Here is a 27307-nt window from a genome sequence, read left to right on the forward strand (position 1 = left end):
AACATTTGTTAACTTCTTGCTGGTTTTATCTGTGAATTCTCTAGAGATAATATAGCTCACTAGGCTCTCAGACCCAGCCTTCTACAGATTTATGATTACTTCTAATGCTTTTCATTTTAGAAAGGCAATACCACTCACAATTTTTTGTCATTTTTCTTTGTAATATTTTACAGATGAATTTATATTTTATACTAGTGTTGCTCTCAGCTGCCATCTTTTTCAAATGTTTGCCAATTAAGGCAGTTTCTGGGCTCTTTTGGTCTCATTATAGCAACTGTTTCACCTTAAAATGTTCCCCCCAGAAATATTGATAATCAAGGTCAATATCTTTACCTCTTTCTATTTCCTAAGTTTTGGCATCAATGGCTTGTTTGAATAGGTCAGGCTGAAGTTATTGCAATTTTTCAGTGCCATTTCACTTTTAACTTTTAATTTATATTAATTTAGACCTTTGCTATAACATTGCTATAACTAGCTAATGTTCTGAACACGGTCCCTTCCCCCACCCCCATGAACAGCCCAATTATTTTTTAATCCATCCAGATATAATAATTTTCATTCTTTATCCTGTTGTTCAATGTTTACCATGTCTAGTGCTTTTAACCTTTTGCTTTATGGAAGAATTCATGACATAATGGCATGAGGCTTCTGAATAGTCTATAAACATGACTCTTTGTGTCCATCATTACATTAAATTCAATAATCAAAGTATAGCTTTACTTTAGTTTGGTGTATCTTGTTAGGTTCTTCATAGAATTTTTCTACTTCTCCATCCTTCACAACAGATGGTGGATAAGTTGCAAATATCAACATGGTTGTCTTTTTTTTTTTTTGCTTATGTTTACAATGAATATTGCAAACCAATAGACCAAGTGTGCCATGAAGTGATCCCTTTCCGTTTCCTTAGAGTCCAAGAAGAAACCATCTTGGCCAATTTCTTTGTTTGCCTCTCCAAAGAGAGATTTAGAACCATCCTTCTATTTAGTCAAAATCTCTTTTATCTTCTCACTTAATTTATAGGAAGAATATAAAGATTAATGTGAATAATTTTTTTCTTGTAGTATGTCTATTTGTTGGTCTCAGAAAGATCTCACATTTAGAGCACCAGCGGTAAATTGTCCAAAAACAATGACATTTTTAAGAATCACCCTTGCCCCCCCTTCTGTCTTTCTGCCACCATCACTGCAGAAATAGAAGAGGGTCACTCAAAACATAGGGCTAGTCTTTGTTTCATAGCCAAATAATTCATCACCAAATGGTTAGTCTCCTTGTGTTTAAACTCTCTGTACTTAGCTAGCCTGGTCCTCAGAATGCAACACAGTCTGTTAAGATCATACTTAAAGCCTTTTCAAAATAATATAACCTGCCAGAGTTTGTCTTTGAGAACTCAGGGTCACATCCATGCCTCAGTGAAGCATTGGAGTCAAGTTTTGTCAGAGGATGTACCATACCAATAGAGGGCTACAATCATGTGTATGATCCAAACTTAGTCAACAAGCATTTTATTAATCTCTCATGACACACCAAAGCAATGGATATTGTCAGGCCTGGGGTTCTCTTCTCTCATCAAGGTCTCTAGTGAGTACCAAAGTGGACAAGGACCCTTAGCATGCAAAACGTCCCCTTCTTCATGGCCTGGGTAGCAAATCAGTCTAAGGCATTGTAAGTGTTAGGCAAAGTTTAAAAAATTGTGGTTATCCCTTCTTGCATTTGAAAGTTGTATCCTGTGTATGTTACTGTGAATTGGAAACTTTGAGTCTTTGTCGACATGTATGATTTCATTTTTTAAAAAAATTCTAAACATATACACTAAATAACATGAGAATTTTCATAGATATAGTAAAAAAGAAAAAGAGGATTATACATGAAACTGTGAGCTTCTATTATACACAGATCCTTTACCTTTTTTTTTTTTTTTTTTAGTGAGGCAATTGGGGTTAAGTGACTTGCCCAGGGTCACACAGCTAGTAAGTGTTAAGTGTCTGAGGCCGGATTTGAACTCAGGTCCTCCTGACTCCAGGGCTGGTGCTCTATCTACTGCGCCACCTAGCTGTCCCGCTCCTTTACTTTTTAAATAGATAATTCAACATATAACTTCAAAGTTGTCCTTCTTGTCTATGATTCCTTCTTGACTTCCTTCCATTCTCTTCTGTAATTAAAATGCTTCAATGGCCTTCTTTTTTCCTGCAATTTTTAAACTACCCTCTCTCTAGTCCTCTTTTCCCTCCTATCCCCATATATATGATTTTACTTCTCCTGAAATGATTATCTATATGTCATAAAACCCAGCATTTGAGGGGCATGAAAATATATACATTTATACAAAACCATATTAAAAATTGGTCTTTTTTCACCACCATTATATTACATACTAAGTCTATTTGATCTACCCTTAGTTCTGTTTTGTTGGGGAATTTCAGATCTAAACAAGTTTCCTAGTCAATTTACTTAGAAAGCACTTAGGTGAAGACATTATCCTAGTGAGGCCTGAGGCCCTGGAAAGGTAGGCTGGGGAAGGGCTGGCTAGTGCTCAGCCACCTCTCAAATATCTGAACTTTCCAAGTAGATGCCACCAATACAACTCATCTGTGTGCCTCCTAAATTTTGGCCATTATTTCCAACTACAATTTATTTTGTAATACGCTAAGTCATGCCCACTGCAGTAACTTAGTAGTTTTTTGGATCATCTGATCCTGACAAGTTTTTCAGACTGAGCTTTATCTCCTCTCCTGGCTTCGATCAAGTCATCACCAAGCCCTCTAATTACCAGCCACTATGTCATCTGTCTGCTCCTGCCATGGAGGATGCCCTGCTGTGGAACTGCAATCAGTAGCACCTGCAGACCCATCCCGCCCATTCAGCTCCTGCTCATACTGGGCAGACGGCACAAAAAGTAATCTTGTGTTTGTCTGCAGGATACAGTAAATGATGACATCGAGCAACCATTTTCATTCCTGATTATGGTTTCCTTAAGTGAATATATCCCTCCAGTAAAAGTGAGTATCCTGGCAGTCCTCCACAGGCCAATGACCAAAGTGTGGAGGTGACCCTGAGTTCCTGAGTGCTATGGATGGGGGTCCAAAAACACTGACAGGGATGGAAAGGTTTCAAATACCAGCCCAAGTGTGCTGAGGGCTGATCTCCAAGGGCCAGTTCTATAGCTAATAAACAACCATATTTGAAAATAACAATGGTAGAGACAGGGACTTGTCCTATGATCTCACTGGGATAGGGAACTCTCAGGTGAGGAAACTCTATCTGTTAATGCAGGCTGGCATCTTCTACAACCTGTAGTCTTAGAGAGTTAGGTAGGGCAAGAAGAGATGAAATAGCTTATTCAGGGTCTCAAGCTGGTATAAAAGATAATGCAGTTCTTCCTGATTTTGAAGCTGGCTCTATCAGTTTAGCTCTCTAATCTTGCCATGATTCCATCACCACCACCACTATCATTCTATTAGGCAGCATATAGTAGTGAGAGCCAGCCTTGGAATCAGAAAGACCTGGGTTCAGGTCCTGTCTCTGATACTGGGTATCTGACCCAGAGTACATCACACTTAACCATTCAGTGCCCTCCCCCCCCCCCAGTCTTTTCTTAAAGCTGAGACTACAATCTGCAGAATAGTTATTGATCTGCATTGGGAGACAGAGGGAGTTTTCTCTTTGGGAATTAGCCACACCAGTGAAATTATAGGTCTGGGCCAACTTACATTTATATGGCTCTTAAAGGTTTAAAAAGTATTTTCCTCATAATAACTTTGTGAAGTAGGAAATTAAAATATTATTTTTTTCAGTTAAGGAACCTGCACCCCAGAGAAATTGTTACTTGCCCAACACCACACTGAGCAACAGAGCTACTGTTCAAAGGTTAAGTCCTTTGATTCCAGATACAGTGCCTTTTCTTTTACACAAAAATGGGGAATAATACTTTTAATTATTGGCATAGTCACCTGGGGATATTAGTGCCCATGTTCTTTGTGCCAACTATTATTTTCATCTCTAGAGGGACATAACCAGTGTTACCTCCAGAAGTCAGTTTTCCAAGGGGGTAGGGTCAGAAACAGAGGATGACGAGATCAAAGGTTTAGAGCTGGGAGGTACCTTAGAGTCAATTGAATCCAATCTTTCCCTTTTGTTGTTTTTCAGTTGTTTTTCAGTCATGTCTGACCCTTTGTGACCCCATTTGGGGTTTCCTTGGCAAAGATACTGGAATGGTTTGCCATTTCCTTCTCCATATAATTTTACAGATGGGGAAACTGAGGCAAAGGGGGGTTAAGTGATTTTCTTAGGGTAACACAGCTAGGAAGTGTCTGAGGCCAGATTTGAACTCAGGAAGATGAGTCTTCCTGATTCCAGGTCCAGCACTCTATCCACTTTGCCACTTAGTTGCCTTTTTCCCCTGCTCCCCTGTACAGAAGAAACTGAGCCATAAAGAGGTTAAATAACTTGCCCAACATGACTTCTTAGTGTCCTGTTGAGTTCACTCAACTCCCTAATAAGCCACAAAAGCACAGATAGGAGGAAGAGAGAACAGAACCCTATAAGGCTGTGAAGACTATGCTGGTACATGGTACGGAAGAGCCTCTATCTTGTGTGTGGCTCCTCCCTGACCCCACCTCTTGTTGCTGCTGCAGAATGATGATGGACTTGTTTCAAAATCACCAGCTTCCCTTCTGATGAGTAAGAATTTTCTACCCCATTGAAAGGGGAAAGAAACGACCAGTTAAGTGGTGCCAAGAACTGTGCTAAGCACTTTTTAAACTAATATTTTTTCGTTTGACTCTCACAACAACCCTGCGAGGTAGGTGCTGCTATTTTCACCATTTTACAGTTGAGAAGACTGAGGTATACAGTGGTTAAGAGACTTGCTCAGGGTCACAGAGCTGATAGGTATCTTAAGCCAGATTTAAACTCAAGCCTTCCTGACTCTAAGCCCAACACATTATTCAACATTTTACCTAGCTGCCCATTCTACTGTAGTGCAATGGCTGTCCCATTCCATGCTCTATGCCAGCCAGACATTCTGAGTACCCTATTTAGAGGCTGCTGGCATTCAGGATAGTGCTTCCTTTTTAGTCAGAGATGTTTCCTCACTTACCCCATAAGGACATGCCAGATGGAAGTCTAAGAAGGCATCCTAGGAGGGTGCTGAGAAACAGGGGGATACCATCCTGGAATTTAAAAATTCTTGGCACATAATCCACAAGTTAGATAACTGAGTAGGAGAATAGGTCCATCCAGAATCAGAAGGGCACTCAGAGGCCAAATAGTCAACACCTTCATTTTATAGATAAGGAGACTGAAATGAGAAAATTAAGTGACTTGTCCAAGGTCAGAAAGGCCATATGTGTCAGAGGGAGGATTGGAACTCAAGGCTTCAGAGTTAGTGCACTTTCCACTCTTACACTATCTCCCTAGAATCATAACTGTCTTCTGGAGGGCTATCGTTGTTCATTTTGCCATCACTTCAAACTCAACTTATATACAATCAAACTCAATCCTCTCCCAAATCAATTCTACTTCCTGGCTTCTTTGTTTCTATTGAGAGTAGTACCATTAATCCTGTTATGAACCCTCAGGCCATCTTTGATTTCTGCACATATTAGCTTCAAATATGATTTCGAATGATGATATGAAGACTAAGAACAATGACAGTAAATAACCAATTTCAGCACCAAGATGAACTTGCCCATTAGGGCATGTGAATCCAAGATGGTTTCTCTGCTCAGGGGCCACTTGGTTTCAAAGAAGGAAGGTAGAACTACATGTATTCTTCTCGTGGAAGGATTAAGAGATTTCCAGGCACGTAGCAAAAAGAGAGCTGACACTTGCTTTGGCAGCAACAGCTGGCCCAGATTCTGTCTGAATTTACAACATCACTGAGCAGCAGCAAAGCAAGGTTGAGCTGGAGGGTGGAGGAAAGCAGGCAGCATCCACTGGGGGTTGGTTCCAGATGATAAACTCAGACTGTGTTAATCAAGGGTGGGTGAAAACAAAAGAACCAGGACAGCAGAAGATGTCCAGAGACACCCTGGAGCCTCTCTTGTGAGACAGTGAGAAGATGATGGAATCAGGTGGCAGAAACATGACATCAGTGAAATCAGTATTCTGGGTGTGAGAGAGTGAGATATATAATGGAGTGAGCCTTGGACTGGGGAATCAGGCACTTGCCCTGGGTTCTGCTGCTGTGTGAGACCTTGGGCAAGTCATTTCACTTTTTTGGGTCTCAGTTTCTTCATCTATAAAATGAGTGGGGTGGACCAATTATGGACCAATTGTTCTCTAAGGACTCTTGTAGCCTTTAACATGCTGTGATTTTACTGGAGAAGATGGAAAGGCCATGTGGTAGATAATATAACACATTCCTCTTTCTTCTATTCTAATAAGGATGGCAGAAATGGCCTGTGTTGCCTATTTATGTTACACTTGAACATCCCCTTCCCATATTTGATTTTAGTCTCCCCTCTTTTGACCTCACAATACAGTTATCCCTTCCCCATTATGCTTTCAATATATTGCAAATTGGCATAAGAAAATAAATGAGAACTTTGGGGGAGTTTTATGGAAGTCACAGATGACACTCGAAGGCCAACAGATGATACAGAACAAATATTTAACCCAAATTTTACAATAAACACCCCATAAAAGAAAAAAGAAATAGAAATTTCCAATTTCTCTGGTACCAACCACCTAACAGAGGGTCAAAAAATTTTACACAGATTTTCCAGGTGGCAGGGGTCCTATACCCCACAATGAGGAAGGGATAACTGTTCTTTTTACACTGCAAGAATAAATGCTTATATAAAGAGCAAAGAGTTTTGATTCAAAGGATTTTTTTTCTCTCCGTTCACAGTCAATATTGTTACAGGGCTGCTCAAATAGCTAACGGTCTTGCCTTCAATACCTGGCTTCTTCAAGAACCCATGTCTTTATCAGCATGGTTATGCCTTCCATCAGTCCAGATTGAACCCTTTCTATGCCTTCATAAATAGCTTCCATGAGCTATGATTGAAAATACTTGTCACTTAGTGGCCAGCCCATTAGTAATAACATCTTCAAATTCTGCTATCTGGTCCCGGGGAGAGATATACTGCTGTTACTGGAATTGTACACATATCTTGATAGGGTCTGTCAGAGCTGTGGCTCCACTGGAGCAAGTTCAAGGGACCCAGAATCACTTCCTGACAAGGATGAAATATCAGTTTGACTTCAGACAGTCAGTCAGACAACAAGCCTGTAAGTGCCAGGCACCATGCTGAGAGCCGGGAATACACAGAAAGGCAAAGGATAGTCCTTGCTCTCAAGGAGCTCACAATCCAATGGAAGAGGTCCCATTGTTATGTGGTTTTAATAAAAGTAATACAGTGTCTGGATGAAAAGAGGCAATAGCCCCACAGAATAATTGGAGTAGTTCACATTTGAAATACTGTGTTTCATTCTGGGGTTATCAAGAGAAAGGAAATCAAGATGGTGAGATGGCTAGAAACCATGTCATATGAAGAAAGGAAGGAGTGGTGAAGGGTTAGCCTAGAGGAGGTGCAGATAGCTGAAGCCCTCTCATGGAAATGGGATTAGAAGTATTCTGTGTGGCTCTAGAAGATGAAACTATGGCCACTAGATAGAAGTTAGAAGAAGGCAGAATTAGACTGCAGACAAATATTTCAATGAATTATGACAGAGAACTGGCCTTGGAGCCAAGAAGACCTGGGTTCAAATCTTGCCTCTAACCCATAATGGTTGAGTACCCCTGGGGTGAATTCCTAAGTGCCAAAGGCAGTTAATAATTATTAACAACAGCAACAACTATAACACTGAAACTCCTAAGTGTCAGAGGCAACTAAATAATTATTAAAAACAAGAGTAACAATTCTAACAACAACATAATAATGACAGCTAGAAAATATATAGTACTTTAAGGTTCATAAGGCATTTTACATAAGGTATCTCACTTTATCCTTACAATAACTTTTTCAGGTAGGTGCTATTATTATCCCCATTTTACAGATGAGAAACTGAGTTTGAGAAAGGTTAAGTGACTTGCCTAGGGTCATACATCTAATAGGTATCTGAGGAAGGATGTAAACTCAGTCACAAGTCCAGCACCCTACTTATTGTGCCACCTAACAGCCTCTAACATTATAATTTGCAGAGCAGTTGCTGCTCTTCATTAATAGAGTGAGTTTCTTCACCAGGAATTTCCTACACCAATGAGATCATAGGTCCAGTGGGAAAATAGAATAGATGTTTTTGTGAGATTCTATCACCAGAAGAGTTCCAGCAAAATATTAGATGGCAGTTGGTCATGGTTTAGGTACAGGGACAAAGTTAGAATAGATGACCTTTCATGTCCCATATTACTTTAAGGTTTGGAAGATTTGGTCTGCAATGTTTTATGGTGAGGTCTAAATTCAAGAAATCTTCATTCCAAATATTATTCATAGTGGCATAATGGCTTTTATTCCACCAAAGTCATACTGTGACAGCTAATTGTGGGGACATGGAGAAAATCTTGGGTTCCTGAAACTTACACCATTAGAATCCATGCTCTGCTAGATCCCACTAAAGTGGGAAAGGCTTTGAGTGAGGGCTCAGCAATGGATGGTGACCAGGGGGGCAGGATAACTCAGTTCAGAGTGGCTTCTCATCAGAAGCTTAGCTACTAAGTGATGAATTTTTTTTTCAGCCACAGTAACTTATGGAAACAGTTTAGTAAAAGTGTAAAGGGAAGGGTTGTGATCTGTATTATTGCAAGTACTGCATAAAATAATAAATCACATACCTCTTTGTTTTTGTTTTCGGGGCAATGAGGATTAAGTGACTTGGCCAGGGTGACACAGCCAGTAAATGTCAAGTGTCTGAGACCTAACTTGAACTCAGGTTCTCCTGAATCCAGGGCCGGTGCTTTATCCACTATGCCACCTGGCTGCCCCCAAGGATTATTCTTGCTACTAATATCATTAATGGTGACAACATAGCCATATGGTAATCTGATCTCAGAAGCAGCATGTATTTAGGGTTATTGTTTTCGGTTAAGTCACAGAGTGGATGGCTCACTTAACCAAATCTATTATCTAAAGGTCACCATCTCATAGGGTTACAGGATTATATATCTAAACCCAGAAGGGATCTTGGAGACCATCTAGTGAAACGCTTTCATTTTACATGTGAGGAAACAGAGGCCCAGGGAGGTTATGACATAACCAAGGTTGCAGAGGGAGTGTCAGAGGTGGGATTGGACCCACGTCCTCTGCCTTCATTGCAGTGCCCTTTCCACAGTCCCATGCTGCGTCCCTAATTTTGCCCTGGGTGCCATGGCCTCACCCGTGAAGAAGCCTGAAGAGCACAGGAGATTTCAAGAAAGGATATGACAAGTGTTTGGGGTTTGAGTTTCTGTAATATTAATAGAGAACATTGTTTGGCTGATGTAGGTCACTGGTTCACAAGTGGAAAATTAAAAAGAAATTCTCTCCCATTTTAGCTGTGGTTGACTAAGAGCAATCATGAAACACATTTACAATTCAATATCTGATTCATAAACATGAAGGGGCACTTCAGATATAATTAGCTGGTTTAACCACTTAGTGTAAAATGATAAGTTCTGGAACTAATAATTGCTCATATTTATATAGTGAAAACATGTCTGCTCTCATATTGATCTTCAGAAGCACCCTAGGAGATGGGGAGGGCAGCGATTAACAGCATATGGGCGTCTCCCAATGGTTCCATCCCTGGCTGTCTTGCTTTCTCTGGCTGCACTTGTGTAATGACCCTTGTAGTAATCTCTCCACCCGACTAAATGGAAGAGTCCTAGAGGAAGACCAGTAGTAATGGCCCAAATTCCCACTCCTGTAGGAAGGGAGTCTGAATATCAATTAGCTGCCAATTTCCCAGTAGTCTTTCCCCCAGCCCATTGTCAACACCATCTGCAAGTCTAGGCTCCTTGTTCCCATCCCCTAATGTCTGGTCCTGCCAGACCCAGAGAAGAACCTGATATAAAGCCCCACCAGACTTGACTGGTGGGGGTGTCCCATTTCATTGAGGGTCACATTGGGGTTCCTGAGCCAGTGAGCCTGACTTCCTTCTATCCTCCTCCCTGAGTTACCGTAGCTTGCTTTGCTGTTTTGTTATGTGTACCATTTTTCTTTATACTGGGCCTTTGTATCTTAAACCTCTCTAAACCTTTTTTTTTTGAGGCAATTGGGATTAAGTGACTTGCCCAGGGTCACACAGCTAGTATGTGTCTGAGGCTGGATTTGAACTCAGGTCCTTTTGATTCCAGGGCTGGTGTTCTATACTCTATGCCATCTGGCTGCCCCCAACCTTTCTAAATCTAGACCAAGACAATTTGCACATGTTGATGATCTTACCCACTTCAAGGGCTTTAACTATCATCTACAGAGTGACTGAAATTTATATCTTTTTTTTTTTTTTGAGGGTTAAGTGATTTGCCCAGGGTCACACAGCTAGTAAGTGTCAAGTGTCTGAGGCTGGATTTGAACTCAGGTCCTCCTGAATCCCAGGCCAGTACTTTATCCACTGCACCACCTAGCTGCCCCTACAATTTCAATTAAATAAGTATTGATTAAGCATTTACTATGTACCAGGCTAGGAATAAGAGGATAAAAATTAAATAGCCCTTGCCTTCAAGGAGCTTATAGTCTACTCTATCCTCAACCTTTCCCCAAGGTTTCAGTCCTGTATTTCCAAGTACCTGCTGGGTATCATCACCTACATATTCTGCAAGCATCTTACATGCAGCATAAAAATGGAATTTATCATCTCCCCTTCCCCCACCCCAGAAATGTGCCCTTCCCACTAACTTTCCTCTTTCTGCTAGTAGTGCTGCTGAGTCAATGTTTGCAAAGGACTTTAGATATAGCCTGTAATTTGGGACTTACAACAACTTTACAAGGTTCACACTACAGGTGGCATTATCCATATTTAAGAAAAGGAAACTGAGGCTCAAAAAGGTAACTTGTTCACAGTTACATAGCTAGTGAGCATGAGACATGAGATCTGACCCCAGGTTTTTCTGACTCTAAACCCATACTCTCCCCATTATGCCGAGCTTCTAGTCACCCTGTCACAGTCATCCCTCCCCTTTGTTCCCTATAGTTGATCAGTTGCCAAGTCTTATCTATTTAACTTTCAAAATATCTAATATATATTTCTTCCTTTTGACTTCTATAGCCACCACATTGCTTCTTATTGGGATTATGCTACTTGGTTCCTCTCCTTATATACCCTCTCCTCTCCAACCCGTTGTCTACAGAGCTGCCAAAATAAACGTTTGCTCAGAAACCTTCAATGACTTGTTATGTATACACACACAGGTTGCTAGGTGACACAGGGGATAGAGTGCTGGGCCTTGAATCAGGAGGACCTGAGTTCAAATTTGACCTCCAACATTTACTAGTTGTATGAAGCTGAGCAAGTCACTTAATGCTGTTTGCCTCGGTTTTCTCATTTGGAAAATGAGCTGGAAAAGTAAATGTCAGACCATTCCAGCATTTTTGCCAACCCCCTCCCCCCCCAAATGGGGTTAGGAAGAGTAGGACATGATTGAATGACTACACAACAAGAACAAAACGATGCATATGCATAATATATGTATAGGTATGCAAATATCTGTGTATATTGGTGTATATATATATAATGAAACTAGATAATATGTATTAGCTAATATTTATTTAGCATTTACTATGTGCCAGGTAACACACACACACACACACACACACACACACACACATTCTGTGGTATTACTGCCCACCATGCTATTCCACCTCTTGATTCTCTATTACTTCTAGGATAAAATACAAATTCCTCAGCTTGACATTTTTGTTTAGTCATTTTTCAGTTGTGTTCAACTACTTGTGTCCCCACTTTGGGTTTTCTTGGCAAAGATACTGGAATGTTTTACCATTTCTTCCTTCAGCTCTTTTCATAGATGAAAAAACTGAGGCAAAAAGGGTGATGTGACTTGCCCAGGGTCACATAGCTAGAAAGTATCTGAGACCTGGCATTTAAGACCCTCCAATATTTGGCTCCAGCCAACTTTTGTAGTCAATTAGGTTCTAATTAGTGAGACTAGGACTGGTCGTGTTATTTGAAGTATAATTATATTAAAATATGGTAAGGGGTTCCCCTCCAATGAAAATATGCAATGAAAACGTGAATAATGAGACCACTTCACAAGATTCATTATTTACCTTAATTGGAACTAAGTTGTCTTTCGGATAGTAATATACACTTTACATTCTAGACAAACTAGACAAATATTAATTCACCAAACTTAACACTCTATTCCTTGCCTCAGTGCATTTTTACAATTTCTCCAGCCCTCTCTCCCTGCTGGATCTTGAGTTTACTCATCTTTCATCTTCTTTTAAGGTTCAGATCAGGTGTTGCTTCCTCTGTGAAGTCTTCTTTCATTTTCCCACCTTATTGGGAAGAAGGCCATTAAATGAATGGCCTATTTCAGCAGGAGGGATATGAGGGAAGAGAGGAGTTCTCTTTTTCCTCAGGTTATTTTTATTTATTTATTTATTTTTTTGGTGGGGCAATGGGGGTTAAGTGACTTGTCCAGGGTCACACAGCTAGTATATGTCAAGTGTCTGAGGCCAGATTTGAACTCAGGTACTCCTGAATCCAGGGCTGGTGCTTTATCCACTGCACCACCTAGCTGACCCCCCCTCCCCCAGGTTATCTTATATTTTCTTCTCTGTGTATGTGATATATCCTTCCAGTAGAATGTAAGCATCCTGAGGACAAGAACCACTTCATATTTGTCTCTGTATCCCCAGTGTCCAGCACACTACCTCGCAAATAATAGCCAATTAACTTGAATGTTGAATTGAATTGAGCTGAGTAATCTTAAAGCAATGTTCTTGTTTTGTTTATTTTTTTTCTTTTTTTGCAGGGCAATGAGGGGTAAGTGACTTGCCCAGGGTCACACAGCTAGTAAGTGTCAAGTGTCTGAGGCCAGATTTGAACTCAGGTCCTCCTGAATCCAGGGCCACCTAACTGTCCCCAAAGCAACGTTCTGATTGTGCTACTCTTTGACTCAAAAAACATGAGGGACTCCTTTTTTCCATATAAATAAAGTATAGATTTCTTATCCTACCATTCAAAGCCTGCTAATATTTCCACTCTACCTTACTTTAGTTTCTTCCCCTTTGTATGGCCTGTATTGCAGCCAAACTGCAATCTCATCACCTGAAGTTATTTATTTATTTATTTTTTTGCAGGGCAATGGGGGTTAAGTGACTTGCCCAGGGTCACACAGCTAGTAAGTGTCAAGTGTCTGAGGCCAGATTTGAACTCAGGTCCTTCTGAATTCAAGGTCAGTGCTTTATCCACTATGCCACCTAGCTGCTCCCAGTCACCTGGGGGTTCTTATTCAGCCCTCTCCTATTTCCTTGATTTTGTGTCTTTCACCTTCTTCAAGTCCCCATCCCTTGTCTCATGGATTCCTCTCCCTATGTGCCTGTTGCAAGCCCTCCTTTGAAGGACCAATGCCAGTCTGACCTATCTATGAAGTTTTCTCTAACTCTCCCCACCCCCCATCTAGACAGGTTTCTCCAATCTCCCTTTTCAACCCTCCCAGCTGAAAATGACTTCTCCCTCTTCAAACCCTCTCTTGTATTCTGCCTATATTATAGTTATTTGTGAACATGTATTAACTTCACAGTCTTAAGATTAAAAGCCCCCTGAGGACAAGAACTGTCTTGTGTCATCTTTGTATTCCCAGTGCCTTGCACATAGCAGGAATTTAATAATTGTTGACTTGACTTGAATCTATTTTTTAGATGAAGGTATTATATGTGTGTTAGGCTTAGAAAAGATCTGTTTATGAGTGCAACTATAATTTTGTACTGCTTGTCATCAAGTCTTTACTGAGCAGAGAAATGGCTGAGTAACTAAGTGAGATAATAAAGCCTGCAGACAGCCCCTGTTCTTGTGTAGGTTTTGCCTTGATAACGCTGTGGTCATTGCTGCTGTGATGTTAAGAAGTCAAAATCATTGCTAGGCAGGTCGAAGCATCAAGCAGATTAGCGGTTATGATAAAGAAAGAGCTAAATAGAAGGACTGATGTCATTGGTTTTGTGTTTTAGTCACCTTGTTGGGAATGGAAAGTGACAATGGGAGACCCTTTTCGTAGGTGTGTTGGTTGACATAATAAGGTTTTAGGATTGAAATTTTGCCATGGATTCTGAGTCGTCTCAGAAGAGGAGAGTTGAATTTCAGCTTCACTGTCTGTTGAGGTTAGTGGATATTATTATTAAAGTGCTGCATGACTAGACCACTCTCCCACTCAGGAAGATGTAGTGACTACAATTCAATTATAGCATAAAGAAGATTTAAAAATCCTAACTTTAAGGGGCAGCTAGGTGGCACAGTGGATAAAGCACCAGCCCTGGATTCAGGAGGACCTGAGTTCAAATCTGGCCTCAGACACTTGACACTTACTAGCTGTGTGACCCTGGGCAAGTCACTTAACCCCCATTTCCTAAAAAAAAAAAAAAAGAATGAGTAGACATAGATGGGGTTGTGATCTCCACCATTGGAAGAAACATCCATATTTATGAGAGCACAGCTCTGTTAGAGTGTGTGCCAGACACTGTACTAGGCACCAGGAATATAAATACAAAAAAGAAACAGATACTGCCTCTCAGTAAGCTTACATTCTACTGAGAAATCAATATGCATACCTATAGAAGAGTTGTATCTTTATGCAGATGCAAATGAAAGGGATGCAAAACAAAAACAAAAATCCTAACTTTAGAGTTGGAAGCCATCTAGTGCAACTCCACATTTTATAGATGAGGACACTGAGGTCGAGAGAGGTTTTGTAATTCATCTAAGGACACACAGCTAGTGAGTAATGATGGAGCCCAGATTTTCTGATTTCAAATCAGTCAGTCTTTCCACTATACCATCCTGATGACCTTAGGGCAGCTAAGTGGTGCAGTGGATAGAGCACTGGTCCTGAAGTTGGGAGGATCTGAGTTCAAATCTCACCTCAGATTAGCTGTGTGACCCTGGGCAAGTTCCTTAACCCCAATTGCCTTAAACATCTGGGGCCATCTCTAGTCATCCTGATATATATCTTGTCAATGGATCCAGATGGCTCTGGAGGAGAGAGTGAGGTTGGTGACCCTGCATAGCCCCCCCCCTTGCCTAAATCCAATTCACTGCAAGTCAAGATATCACTTCCTGATGCCATAGTCCTCTTAGAGAATGAAGGAGAAACAACAACAGCTGATGACCATACAAACTCTTCTGCTTGACATTTCACAATTTGGCTCCAGTTTATCTTTTTAGAATCATTTCACATTACTTTCTTTTTGCTTCTATATTCAGTCAAACTGTCCTACCTGCTGCTTCCTGTATACATCATTCCATATTCCCATTTTATGCATTTGATTAGGTTGTTACCCATTCCTGGGATGTACTCCTTCCTCACTTCTACCTATGGAAATCCCTACCTCTTTTCTGGGCTGAGCTCAAGTGCCACCTGAGATAAGGCCTCTCCTAATCCCCTCATGTGTCCTCAAATTACTTTGTATCCGTTTTGAACATATTTTGTATTTACTTATCTGTGTACATGTTATCTCCCTCTAGTAGAGTATAAACCTCTTGAGGGTAAAACTGGTTTCATTTTTGTCTCTGAATCTCTCAGGACCAAGGATAGTGCCTGGTTTATGCTTAATGAATGCTTATTGAATTTAAATGACAAAGAAGACTACAACAATTACTATTACTGCTATTACTACTACTGTTATTACTGCTGCTGCTGTTACTGCTACTGCTACTACTACCACTACTATTACAACTACCATAACTACCACCACCACCACCACAACCACCACCACCACCACCACTACTACTACTACTACTACTACCACCACCACCACCACCACCAACAACAACAACAACAACAACATAGTAGTTCTAGATCTGGCTTTGGTGTTAGGAAACTCTAGATTCAAGTCCCACTTCTGACACACACTGGATGTGTAACTGTGGACACTTCTCAAAGTTAAAGGTTCTTAGCCTTTTTTGGGTCATAGATCCCTCTGATAGTCTGGTGGAGCCTTTAGGTCTTTTTTTTTTTTTTTTTTTTTTTTTTGGTGAGGCAATTGGGGTTAAGTCACTTGCCCAGGGTCACACAGCTAGTGTTAAGTGTCTGAGGCTGGATTTGAACTCAGGTACTCCTGAATCCAGGGCTGGTGCTTTACCCACTGTGCCACCTAGCTGCCCTGAGCCTTTAGGTCTTATCTGAGAATAATGCTTTTAAAAGCTAGAAGGAAAGGCTAGATCTTCAATGACCAATAGCTCAGTTTGGAGAGGTTTACCCCCACATCACTGGCCACCAGTCTTTCTTTCCCACTGGCAGCTTATGACGATTGTCTTCTAAAGACAGAGAAAAGAGCTATGCTTGGTATAAGCGGAAGGAAGAACCACAGCAGTGAAATCCTGGTTTCTTAGTACGGTGGCTGTTTATAATATTAGCCATGTAAACAGCTTTAGGCTCATGGAATAATGGGACCAGAATCTGATCTGTGGTAACAAGAACTCCCAGGAAGCACATAGAACTTGGCCTATTAGTAGTAAACATCATGGATTTATAGAAAGTTATGTTGGAAAATCTCCATAGCTCATGGAGCTAGAGAAACATTAAGAGGTGAAGAGAATGCTGTGAAAACTGAATCAAAACGACAGGAGACTGGAGGGAATTAAGTGAGGCTCTAGACGGGGAACTAGACAGAATCAATTACGACTGTGGGCAACAGAGGCAAAATGGAAGGAATTAAAACTTGACAGCTGAGAATATGAACAAATTTGGCCTGGCAGTTTAAGACAAAAGAACTAACAGAAAACACATTTATTATTTGAAAAGGAAGATGAGGAAATGAATGATGTTGCTGGAATATCTGAATTCTCCACTGAAGTGCTTCATTAAGTCAGTCTTTAATGAGAAAATGCAGGTAGGACCATTAAGAAGTAATGATGGCCTTGTAAATACAACTCCTGCTAAAAGGCTACTTTGGCAGTTGAGCAGAGATAAATCAGCTGATCGGGATTATGTATGTATCTCAGGTTATTAAGGGATTAGCTAATGAATTTGCCAAACCTCTGGCAGTTGTTTTAAAGTAAAAAAGGAATGAAGAAGGCGATGCATAAATAGGGGGAGAAAAGGACAGGTGGTATTGAGCTATAAAGCAAAGGAGGGAGCCTGGTAACTGGGTGCTGACCTGAAGACAAGCAAGCATGATGCTTATACTCCTGCATGGATGGGGTGGTAGAAAGAGTGCTAGATTTCCTGGAGTCAGAGGGACCTGTTCACATTCCAACTCTGACGCTCACTACCTGTGTGACTTTGACCCGCTTCTCTCTGGAGTGAGACTTTCTCATTTGTCAAATAAAGGTTTGAATTAGATTGTCTGTCCTTCCCAGCTCTGAACCTATGATCCCTGTGGTAACTATTAAGCAGAAAACTTAATTTTAATGGCTGAAAAATAATAGATTATCTTGTGATCAAATGAGATAATATTTGTAAAAAGCACTTAGCACAATTCCTGGCACATAGTAGGTGCTGCAAGGAATTGTGATTTGGGGTTCCCATGACCACATCTTGTGGTTCCATAGATATCCAGTAATCGTGCTAGGCCCCAGGTGGATGGATTCTGACTATGCCACCAGACAGAGTGAAGAAGCCGAGTAAAGTTGAACCAGGTGCCTGTGTTGGAGCTTCCACGACACCAGGCCATTTTTGGAGGGAGAGAGGAAGAAACTGGACTATGTAAGCAAAGATGTGGTCATGGAAACCCCAAATCACAATTAATTCCTTACATTGCTATATAAAACACTTCTGCCTCTTTCCCCTTCCTTTGTTTGATGGCAGTTTACTGATAAGAGTGACTCTACTGTCAAGCCTTTGGTCTAGGAAATCAATGAATGAATCAATCAACAAGTATTTATTAAGCACTTACTCTCTGTCAGGCACGGTACTAGGCAACGGCTACAAGTACAAAGAAATAAAATCGCCCCTAGAGTTTACACTCTAATGGAGGAGACAAGAAGTGCACATAAAACATAAACCACAGGGGCAGCTAGGTGTCGAAGTGGATAAAGCACTGGCCCTGGATTCAGGAAGACCTAAGTTCAAATCCAGCCTCAGACACTTGACACTAGCTGTGTGACCCTGGGCAAAGTCACTTAACCCTCCTTGCCCTGCAAAAACAAAACAAAACAAAACAAAGCAAACCCCCCAGACCTCCAAAACCAAAAAAACCAAAACCCCCCCCCCCAAATAAGCCACATGTACAAAGTAGTTAAATGAAAGGGGAGGACATTAGCTTGCTAGTGTTAGAATATGTTTCAAGCAGAAAATGGGGCCTGAGCAGCATCTTGAAGAAAAAGAGAAACTATGAGGAAGAAGCTAGGATGGGGTGTGTTCCAGGCATGGGGGTTGATGGGCACAAAGCCATGGTGTCAGGAGGTGGAGTTCCCTGTACAAGGTGAAGGGCAGTTTGGCTGGGTCAAAGAGAACAGGAGGGGGAGTAATATATAGTGAGACTTGAAAGATGAGTTGGGGCTGATTGAGTGGGGCTTTAAAAACTAAATGGAAGTGTTTATATTTGATCCTAGAGACAATAGGAAGCTACTGTAGTTGGCTGAGTAGAGGCAAGAAAGTTAACATCATTCATTCCTTGGGGATAGTTATCTATTTTTTGAGCACAAAAGAATTATTGAGCAAAATGTAGCCAAATACCCAATAAGAATATGCACGGTAGGTGATGCAGTGGATAAAGCACCGCCTTGGATTCAGGAGGACCTGAGTTCAAATGTGATCTCAGACACTTGACACTAGCTGTGTCATTGCCCTGGGGCGGGGGGTGGAAGAGAAAAGAAAGAAAAGAAAAGAATATGCAAGATAATTAGGAACCAGGTTGACTTAGGAAGTCACATAAAGACTGGAATCCTCTAAAATGTGTTAATTAGCTTGGAGAAGAGAAAACTTGGGGGTGGGGAGCTGGAATATTGTCATCCATAGTCTTCAAGCATCTGAGGGGCTGTCAAATGGATGTCAGATCAGACATGTACTGTGTGGTTCTACAGAATAGAACTAGAAGAAAAATGCCTGTTGTGGAGAAGAGGATTTGGGCTGGACATCGGGAGGAACTTTGTGAGTCATTAAAACTGGATGGGGGGCAGCTAGATGGCCCAGTGGATAGAGCACCGGCCCTGGAGTCAGGAGGACCTGAGTTCAAATCCGGCCTCAGACACTTAACACTTACTAGCTGTGTGACCCTGGGCAAGTCACTTAACCCCAATTGCCTCACTAAAAAAAAAAAAAATAAAATAAAATAGAAAACTGGATGGAATAATCTGCCTTGGGAAGGAGGAAGTGTTCCATCTTTGGGGTGGGATGGGGGGGTGGTATTCAAATGGAGGCTGAATAAACCACTCTTGAGGTCGCTGCTAAGGGAGCTGGGCACTAGGTAGGAGCTAGTTTCTCTGAGGTCCCTTCCAAAGATTCTATAAAGAGGTTCCCATTCATGAGTTCTAAGAAATCATATAAGATTTTTACACATATATATGCATATCAATAAGCAATGCACAAATGTGTGTATGTATATAAATATGTGCATGTATACACACATACATATACACACATCCACATGTGCATGCATGCATGCATGCATGCATATGGAATTCTAAAGTCCTCCTACCAAGGTTCTTTAAGGTTCATTCTAGAACCCTAAAAGACAACCAGAAGCATTCTTTAAATACATAGAGCAAAAAAGCCAAGACAGATGAAAATATGAGGCAGAGAAACATTTAATCTCCATTAGTTTTTATGTAATCTTTTTTTTTTTTTTCGGGGCAGTGAGGGTTAAATGACTTGTCCAGGGTTACATAGCTAGTAAGTGTCAAGTGTCTGAGGCAGGATTTGAACTCAGGTCCTCCTGAATCCAGGGCCAGTGCTGTATCCACTGCATCACCTTGCTGCCCCGGTTTTTATGCAATCTTACAAAAGGGCAATAGTAACTAAATAGCCAGAACATATACTATCTAGGCTAGGAAGGTAGAAAGTCAACATTACATAAGGAAGCATATCTTCTAAGACTTTTTATTAAAACCTCATGTTTTCAAATAAGCAAGCCACGATGAAAAGTCACAAAAGTCACAGTATACTACAGGTACAAGGTGAGCAGCACACACTGGGGAGTCCTAAATATAGATCAGCACATACGATTTGATCAAATAAGTTGACGTGGCTATAGAGAGGATGAACAGGAATACACTGTAATATTCAATAATCACTCCTCTAATAAGCGGCTATTACATATTAGACACTTCTACATGCTATGGAAGATACAAGGCAAGGATAAGGTACTACCTTGAGCTTCTAGTATAGTTGGGGAGCTAAGGCTCAAATAACAACACAAGACAGTGAGCTGTTGTTATTGTTGTTCAGTCATTTCCTACTCTCCATGACTCCATTTGGTTTTTCTTGGCAGAGATACTAGAGTGGTTTGCCATTTCCTTCTTCAGTTCATTTTACAGTTAAGGAAATTGAGGCAAAGAGAGTGAAGTGACTAGCTCAGGGTCATACAGCTAGAAAGTGTCTGAGGACATATTTGAATTCAGGAAGATGAGTCTTCTGCACTTCAGACCCGATGCTCTATCCACTGTACCACCTAGCCACCTCAAGAAATAACAAGCAAAAAATAAGTGGAAAAGGAATTAAATTCCATGTAATTTCATGGGCAATAGAGATCAGTGTGGTCTGGAGAGCTTCTGTATGGAAGGCTTCATAGAAGAGATGGGATTAGAGCTGAATTATGGGTAGGAATTGGATAGGCTGTAAAGGAGTGAAAAGGGAGACTAATGTGAACAGTGGCAAGGAGGAGTCAGGAATATGCTGGGTACGTTTGGGAGGCATTGAGTAGATCCAGATTAGGGGAAACACAATAAAAATTTAAAGGTACATTGATACAGAAAGGGCAGGTAGGTGGAGCGCCAAGCCTAGAGTCAGGAAGACTCATCTTCCTTAGTTCAAATCTGGTCTCAGACACTTAAAAGCAGTGTGACCCTGGTCAAGTCCCTTCACCCTTTTTGCCTCAGTTTCCTTATCTGTAAAATGAGCTGGAGAAGGAAATGGCAAACCACTCCAGGATCTTTGCTAAAGGAAGTCCCAAAGAGTTGGTCACGACTGAAATGACTCAAGAACAACAAAATGATATAGAAAGGCTTTGGAGGTTTGGAAATTCAAACTTCACGCCTTACAGATGGGGCAAACAAGGTCCAGTATAGGGTAAGGACCTGCTGAAGGCTGCAGCAATAGTAATGGTGGTCCTAGTCAGGGCCCATGGTTTCTCTTAATAAGCAATCACTGGATAGATGAGAAAATGTATTTACATCACCCTGGCTAGCAATGTCTTTTTTTTTTTTTTCAAACCAATCTTATCAACAAAGTTCCAAGATTTACCATACTAAGCACGGGTTCTTTCTCACTTTAACCAGCATGAATCAATCTCATGGGGGGTGAGGGGTATGACATAGGCTTTCCATTCATTCAGTCTTCCTTGTTTGTACCCCAGGCAAAGATGCAGAGGGCTCTATCCAGGGCCTTTTAAAATGGAACCAAAGGGGCTTTGAAGAGAGCTCCACTTCTAATTATTCACCTTTCCCCACTGCCAAAGCTTTCCAGGTAGGAGACCTTTCGTTTCCCCAGGAGGGCCACCGGGCCAGAACGGGAGGACAGCTTTTCACACTAGGCCTTGGCTGTCTGCAGATACTGGCTCTCTTGTTCCCAGACCTGCCATTCTTTTAACCTTCAGCTCCATAGAGGCCCGGAGAAGGGGGGGGGGGAAGCCTTTTATAACCAAATTATCTGTGTGTATTCATCTGCTATTATGTTAATGCAATGTGAAGCTCAGCAGATGGCATAAAGTAAATTATGCTGGTGGAAAAAAAGAGAGAGAGAGAGAGAAAGAGAGAGAGAGAGAGAAATTGACCTTTTCAGGACTTGTTCAGATTCCAAAGCCGAGTTTGCAAACTAAAGTTTCAAGCCTGGCACCAAAGCAGACGGTGATTTACAAGAGGCAGCTGAGGACAGGGTTAGTCACTTTCAGAGTCCTCTCACAGGGCCTGGGTTTGCTTGACTTTTCACTCACCTGCACATTTTCTCAAAGAGCTCGGCGTACCCATCGCAGTTGCTCTTCTGGCTCTGCAGAATGTCAGTGGGCTTGTAGGACCGGCGGTCCTTCTCCTGGGCAGCCACAATATCATACTCTGGAGGGACAAAGGTGGAGAAGAAAGCATAAGAGGATGGAAGGCAGGCTTCTTTCCAAAGAGGAAAATGATAGAACAGAAGGACAGTGTTTCCATCAGATTCCATTAGGATGGCTCCAATCATCTGATAATCGAGTGGGTCTTGAACCTGTGATTTTATTGGCAGAGGAAACTCCCAACGAGAGGGCTCCCTCTTCCAATGTCGATTGTCATTTGCTACGCAACTTAAAATTCTAGAGGGATATCTGGTGTATCGAAACCTGTGAGTGATGTGCCCGGGGTCACACAACCACTTTGTGTCTATAGTGGGACCTGAACTCAGGTCATGCTGACTTCTCTATCCATAAGATCTCTCCCAATCATCATTATCATGGATAGCACTGACTCATAAATAGCTTTGTATTAAAAAAGAAAACTGAAAGTGGGCCCTATGAAAATGAGCTACTGGGCCTGAAATATATTTCATAAACTCCTCTTCTTTCTGTTTCCATTTGGATTGGTTTCCACGGGAACCTGGAGCTGGGAGGCCACTGTACTGTGATTAGCACATTCACCAGAAAGGAGTCAGATGTAAAAGAGGTAAAGGCAATTTGGGACAGTCTTTTTATGAGTACTTTCAGTAAAAGTTTGGAGGGGGAAGGAGGTGAAAATAGAATTTAGAGACTGTATATTTCAGTTACACCTACTTGCTCTCCCAAACCGCCCAAGCATATAAAATTTGAAGCTGGCTATTGAGGGGCCGCTAGGTGGTGCTGTGGATAGAGCTCTGGGCCTGGAGTCAGGAAGACCTGAGTTCCAATCTGGCCTTAGACACTTACTAGCTGCCTGACCCTGGGCAAGTCACTTCATACTGTTTGCCTCAGTTTCCTCATCTATCAAATGAGCCAGAGAAGGAAATGGCAAAACACTTCAATATCTCTGCCATGGAAACCCCAAATGGAGTCACAAAGAGTGGGACATGACTGAAAAGACTAAACAACAATCCAAAAAAATCAGTTCCTAGGAACTGCTGTGGATACAGTCTGCAAAGAAACACACACACTTATCAGACTGAGACAGAGGGGAGGGACGACTCTTAGGACTGGACGGGTAGCACTGCATGCAGGCACTATGGTCGGCTCCTGGGGCCTGGGCCCACTGTGTTCAGTGGAGGACTTTTCAGTGTATGTCAGAAGAAGGAAAAATAGCCTCACAGGGAATGCAAATCAAACTGTGAAATCTTAAGCCAGGGGGACCAAAGTGTTGCTGTTCTGTCATTAATCGCCAGACAGAGAGGTTGATTCCTACCATTCTACACTCCCTGACGTGAGGGCAGTTGAATAGTGGAGCCCTCATAATTTCCAAACGGAGGGAGAAACCTGCCCCTGAATGGAATATCTCAGTGCTCAGGGACTCATTGGAATACAGTTCAGTGCGCCAGGAAATGCTTTTATCGGATGAATGGCTTATGGGGCTGGTTCTGCGCCAAGACCTGAGGTCCTGGTGATATGTTTATAAAAGTAACACTCTCAGGGCAGCTAGGTGGTACAGTGGATAGGGCACCAGCCCTGGAGTCAGGAGGACCTGAGTTCAAATCCAGCCTCAGACACTTAACACTTACTAGCTGTGTGACCCTGGGCAAGTCACTTAACCCCAATTGCCTCACCAAAAACAAACAAAAAACAAAATAATAAAAATAAAAGTGACACTGTCATCATGAGGGCAAAGTCCACCCTCCAGGAGACACTGCAAGTCAGTGAGGTGCAGAAGGAATCACTGGGAAGGAGGGCTACAGTGACAGGTGCAATATATATGTCTACAAGAACATGAACGAGTATGAATTTATATGCATTTATGTTTGAATGACTGTATACTTGTATGCACCTACGTTGTCTATATGTAGATGTACGTGTATTGATATATATGTACACACATATACAAATATACCTATAGATGAGGGCCTATGTGCATATAAGAGTGCATATTTGTGTGTGAGTAAGCATAAGTAAGGGTGTATATGTGTGTATAAGAATATATCTGGGGGGCAGCTAGGTGTCGCAGTGGATAAAGCACTGGCCCTGGATTCAGGAGGACCTGAGTTCAAATCCGGCCTCAGACACTTGACACTTACTAGCTGTGTGACCCTGGGCAAGTCACTTAGCCTTTATTGCCCCACCAAAAAAAAATATTTAAAGAATATATCTGGCTGTGAGTGCAGGCATATGTATGAGTGTAAATGAATATGTATTAGTATGTATATATGCATATATATGAGCATGTTGTATCTTCATGTTTGAATATATATGATTATATATTACTGGGTATATGAACATTCATAGACATTTATGTGCGTGTGTGAGAGGCAACATGAAATAGTAGAGAGAGAGCTGGCCTTGGAGGCAGTTTAATTCCTGCTTTTGAAACATAATGGAGGACAGCTAGGTGGCGCAGTAGATTAAAGCACTGGTCCTGGATTCAGGAGGACCTGAGTTCAAATCCAGTCTCAAACACTTGACACTTACTGCGTGACCCTGGGCAAGTCACTTAACCCTCACTGAACCACAAAAAAAGAAAAAGAAAAAGAAAAAGAAAAAAACCCTGAAATATAATGGAAAGAAGGGGGAAAGCATTTATTAAGTGCTATGTAAACACTTTACAAATATGACCTCATTTGATCCTCATAATAATCCACGGAGATAGGTGCTATTATTATCCCCTTTTTATAGTTGATGTAACTGAAGCAGATCAAGGGTAAGTGACTTACTTGTCCAGAATCACACAGATATTAGTAAATGTCTGAGGCCAAATTTGATGACAGGTCTTCTTAACTTCAGGTCTGGTGCTCTAACCACTAGGCAATCCAGCTGCCTGGACAAGGCCAACTCTTTAAGACTATAAGTTGCAGAGAAGGTCCCGACATATTGGTAAAGGGTATTTACTCATGTAGGAGTTTCCTATACCAAGCAAATCTCAGGTCTAGTCACTATCTCTATATGTATATATCACTATCTAGATATCTTGGGATAGATAGATAATTTGGAGGGAGGGAGAGAGAGAGAGAGAGAGAGAGAGAGAGAGAGAGAGAGAGAGAGAGAGAGAGAGAGAGAGAGAGAGAGAGAGAGAATGAATTTCTGCATGTGAGGATATTGGGAAAGAAGGTCAAGCCTCCGCCTGACTTTTTTTTTTTTTTGTGGGGCAATGGAGGTTAAGTGACTTGCCCAGGGTCACACAGCTAGTAAATGTCAAGTATCTGAGGCCGGATTTGAACTCAGGTCCTCCTGAATCCAGGGCCGGTGCTTTATCCACTGCGCCACCTAGCTTCCCCTCCTCCTGACTTATAATATCTACCCTTTAGCCCTTAATGTTAACTAGCTCCTGTTGTGTTGGACTGGCAGTCAATCTGCATTCAGATTTCACAGTTCTTTTTCCTGGATGTGGAGAGCATTTTCCATCATGAGTCCTTTGGAATTATTTTGGATCATTGCTCTGCCGAGAAGAATTAAGTCGATCACAGTTGATCATCATACAACGTTGTTGACACTGTGTATGATGTTCTCCTGGTTCTGCTCATTTCAATCAGTATCAGTTCATGTAAGTCTTTGGACTGGTAGTCAGACAATAAACATTTATTAAAACCTCTACTATGTACCAGGCATTGTGCTAAATGATGGAGATACAAAGAAAGGCACAAAACAGACCCTGCTCTCAAAGAGCTCACAGCCTAATGGAAGAGCAGGGGAATGGGGAAGGACAGTAGAACTTTGTGGAATCAGATGGTATTTTGGGTTTTAATTTTGTACCCTTCTATTTAGACCCCTTCTATTTAGCAGCATTTGAATTAGCTTACTAATCCAAATAATACTGTTTGGCATCATTTAAATCTTTAAACCCCAGTTTAATTAAAAAGACCAGTGAAAGTGAAGTGAGTAAAACTATTTAATATTTTCATGTTATTGTATAGGTAATAATACAACTCTAAGTTGGTTCTCCTAAGAGAATGGCTACATGGAGTTGTGGAAAGAATGTTGGATCTGGATAGAGCACAGCAAATGAGTTTGAATCCTGCCTTGGAAACTCATAAGCCTGATGACCCTGGACAAGTCACTTAGCCTTAGTTTTCTCATTTATAAAATGGGGATAATAATATCATTTTCCTTACAAGGTGTATATCTATGTTCATATCTATGTAGATAAAGATATAGTTAGATGTAGATTTGTTCATTAGAAACCTTAAAGCACTGTATAAATATTAGCTATTATTATTAACTTGGGCATGTGTAGTATTGTTTTTTTTGTTTTTTGTGAGGCAATGAGGGTTAAGTGACTTGCCCAGGGTCACACAGCTAGTGTCAAGTGTCTGAGACTGGACTCAAACTCAGGTCCTCCTGAATTCAGGCCCAATGCTTTATCCACTGAGCCTTTTGTTTAGTATTGTATAAAACACCCCTGAATCATTCCTACAAATGAGGCAGTACACAGTGATGAGGGCACTGGCACAGGAGGCTTTCAATCACCTTGGACAAATCCTATCACTTCTCTGAACCTCAGTTACCCTTGTTTGTAAAACGGGGATGGAAAGGAATCTGTTAACTACCTCACAGGGGGCATTGTGAAGATCATGTGATATAATGGAATGAAGGAAATGTACATTTATTGAGCACCTACACCAAGTACTTTACAGATATTATCTCATTTGATCCTCACAACTGCCTTGGGAAGTAAGTGCTAGGATTATTTTATTTTATTTATTTATTTTTTTAGTGAGGCAATTGGGGTTAAGTGACTTGCCCAGGGTCACACAGCTAGTAAGTATTAAATGTCTGAGGCCGGATTTGAACTCAGGTACTCCTTACTCCAAGGCCGGTGCTCTATCCACTGCACCACCTAGCTGCCCTAGGATTATTTTGATTTTACAGTTGAGGCAAACAGAGGAAGACTAAGTGACTTGCTCAGGGTCACATCACACATATGACCTGACTGTGACAGGAGGTATCTATTAACAAAAAGAATACTACTTAAAAGA

The 27307-nt window shown here is 41.3% G+C and overlaps 1 protein-coding gene across 1 annotated transcript in view; it reads right to left on the bottom strand.

The window, feature by feature from the left end:
• Window positions 1-27307, bottom strand: part of KY (kyphoscoliosis peptidase) — a 97343-nt gene that overhangs the window by 25650 nt on the left and 44386 nt on the right. The window contains exon 8 of the mRNA XM_043996662.1: window positions 22188-22305. Within this exon, the coding sequence (XP_043852597.1) occupies window positions 22188-22305 (118 nt within the window). The remainder of the gene's footprint in view (window positions 1-22187; window positions 22306-27307) is intronic.

This window comes from Dromiciops gliroides, chromosome 3, assembly GCF_019393635.1.
Source record: "Dromiciops gliroides isolate mDroGli1 chromosome 3, mDroGli1.pri, whole genome shotgun sequence".
Taxonomy (NCBI): domain Eukaryota; kingdom Metazoa; phylum Chordata; class Mammalia; order Microbiotheria; family Microbiotheriidae; genus Dromiciops; species Dromiciops gliroides.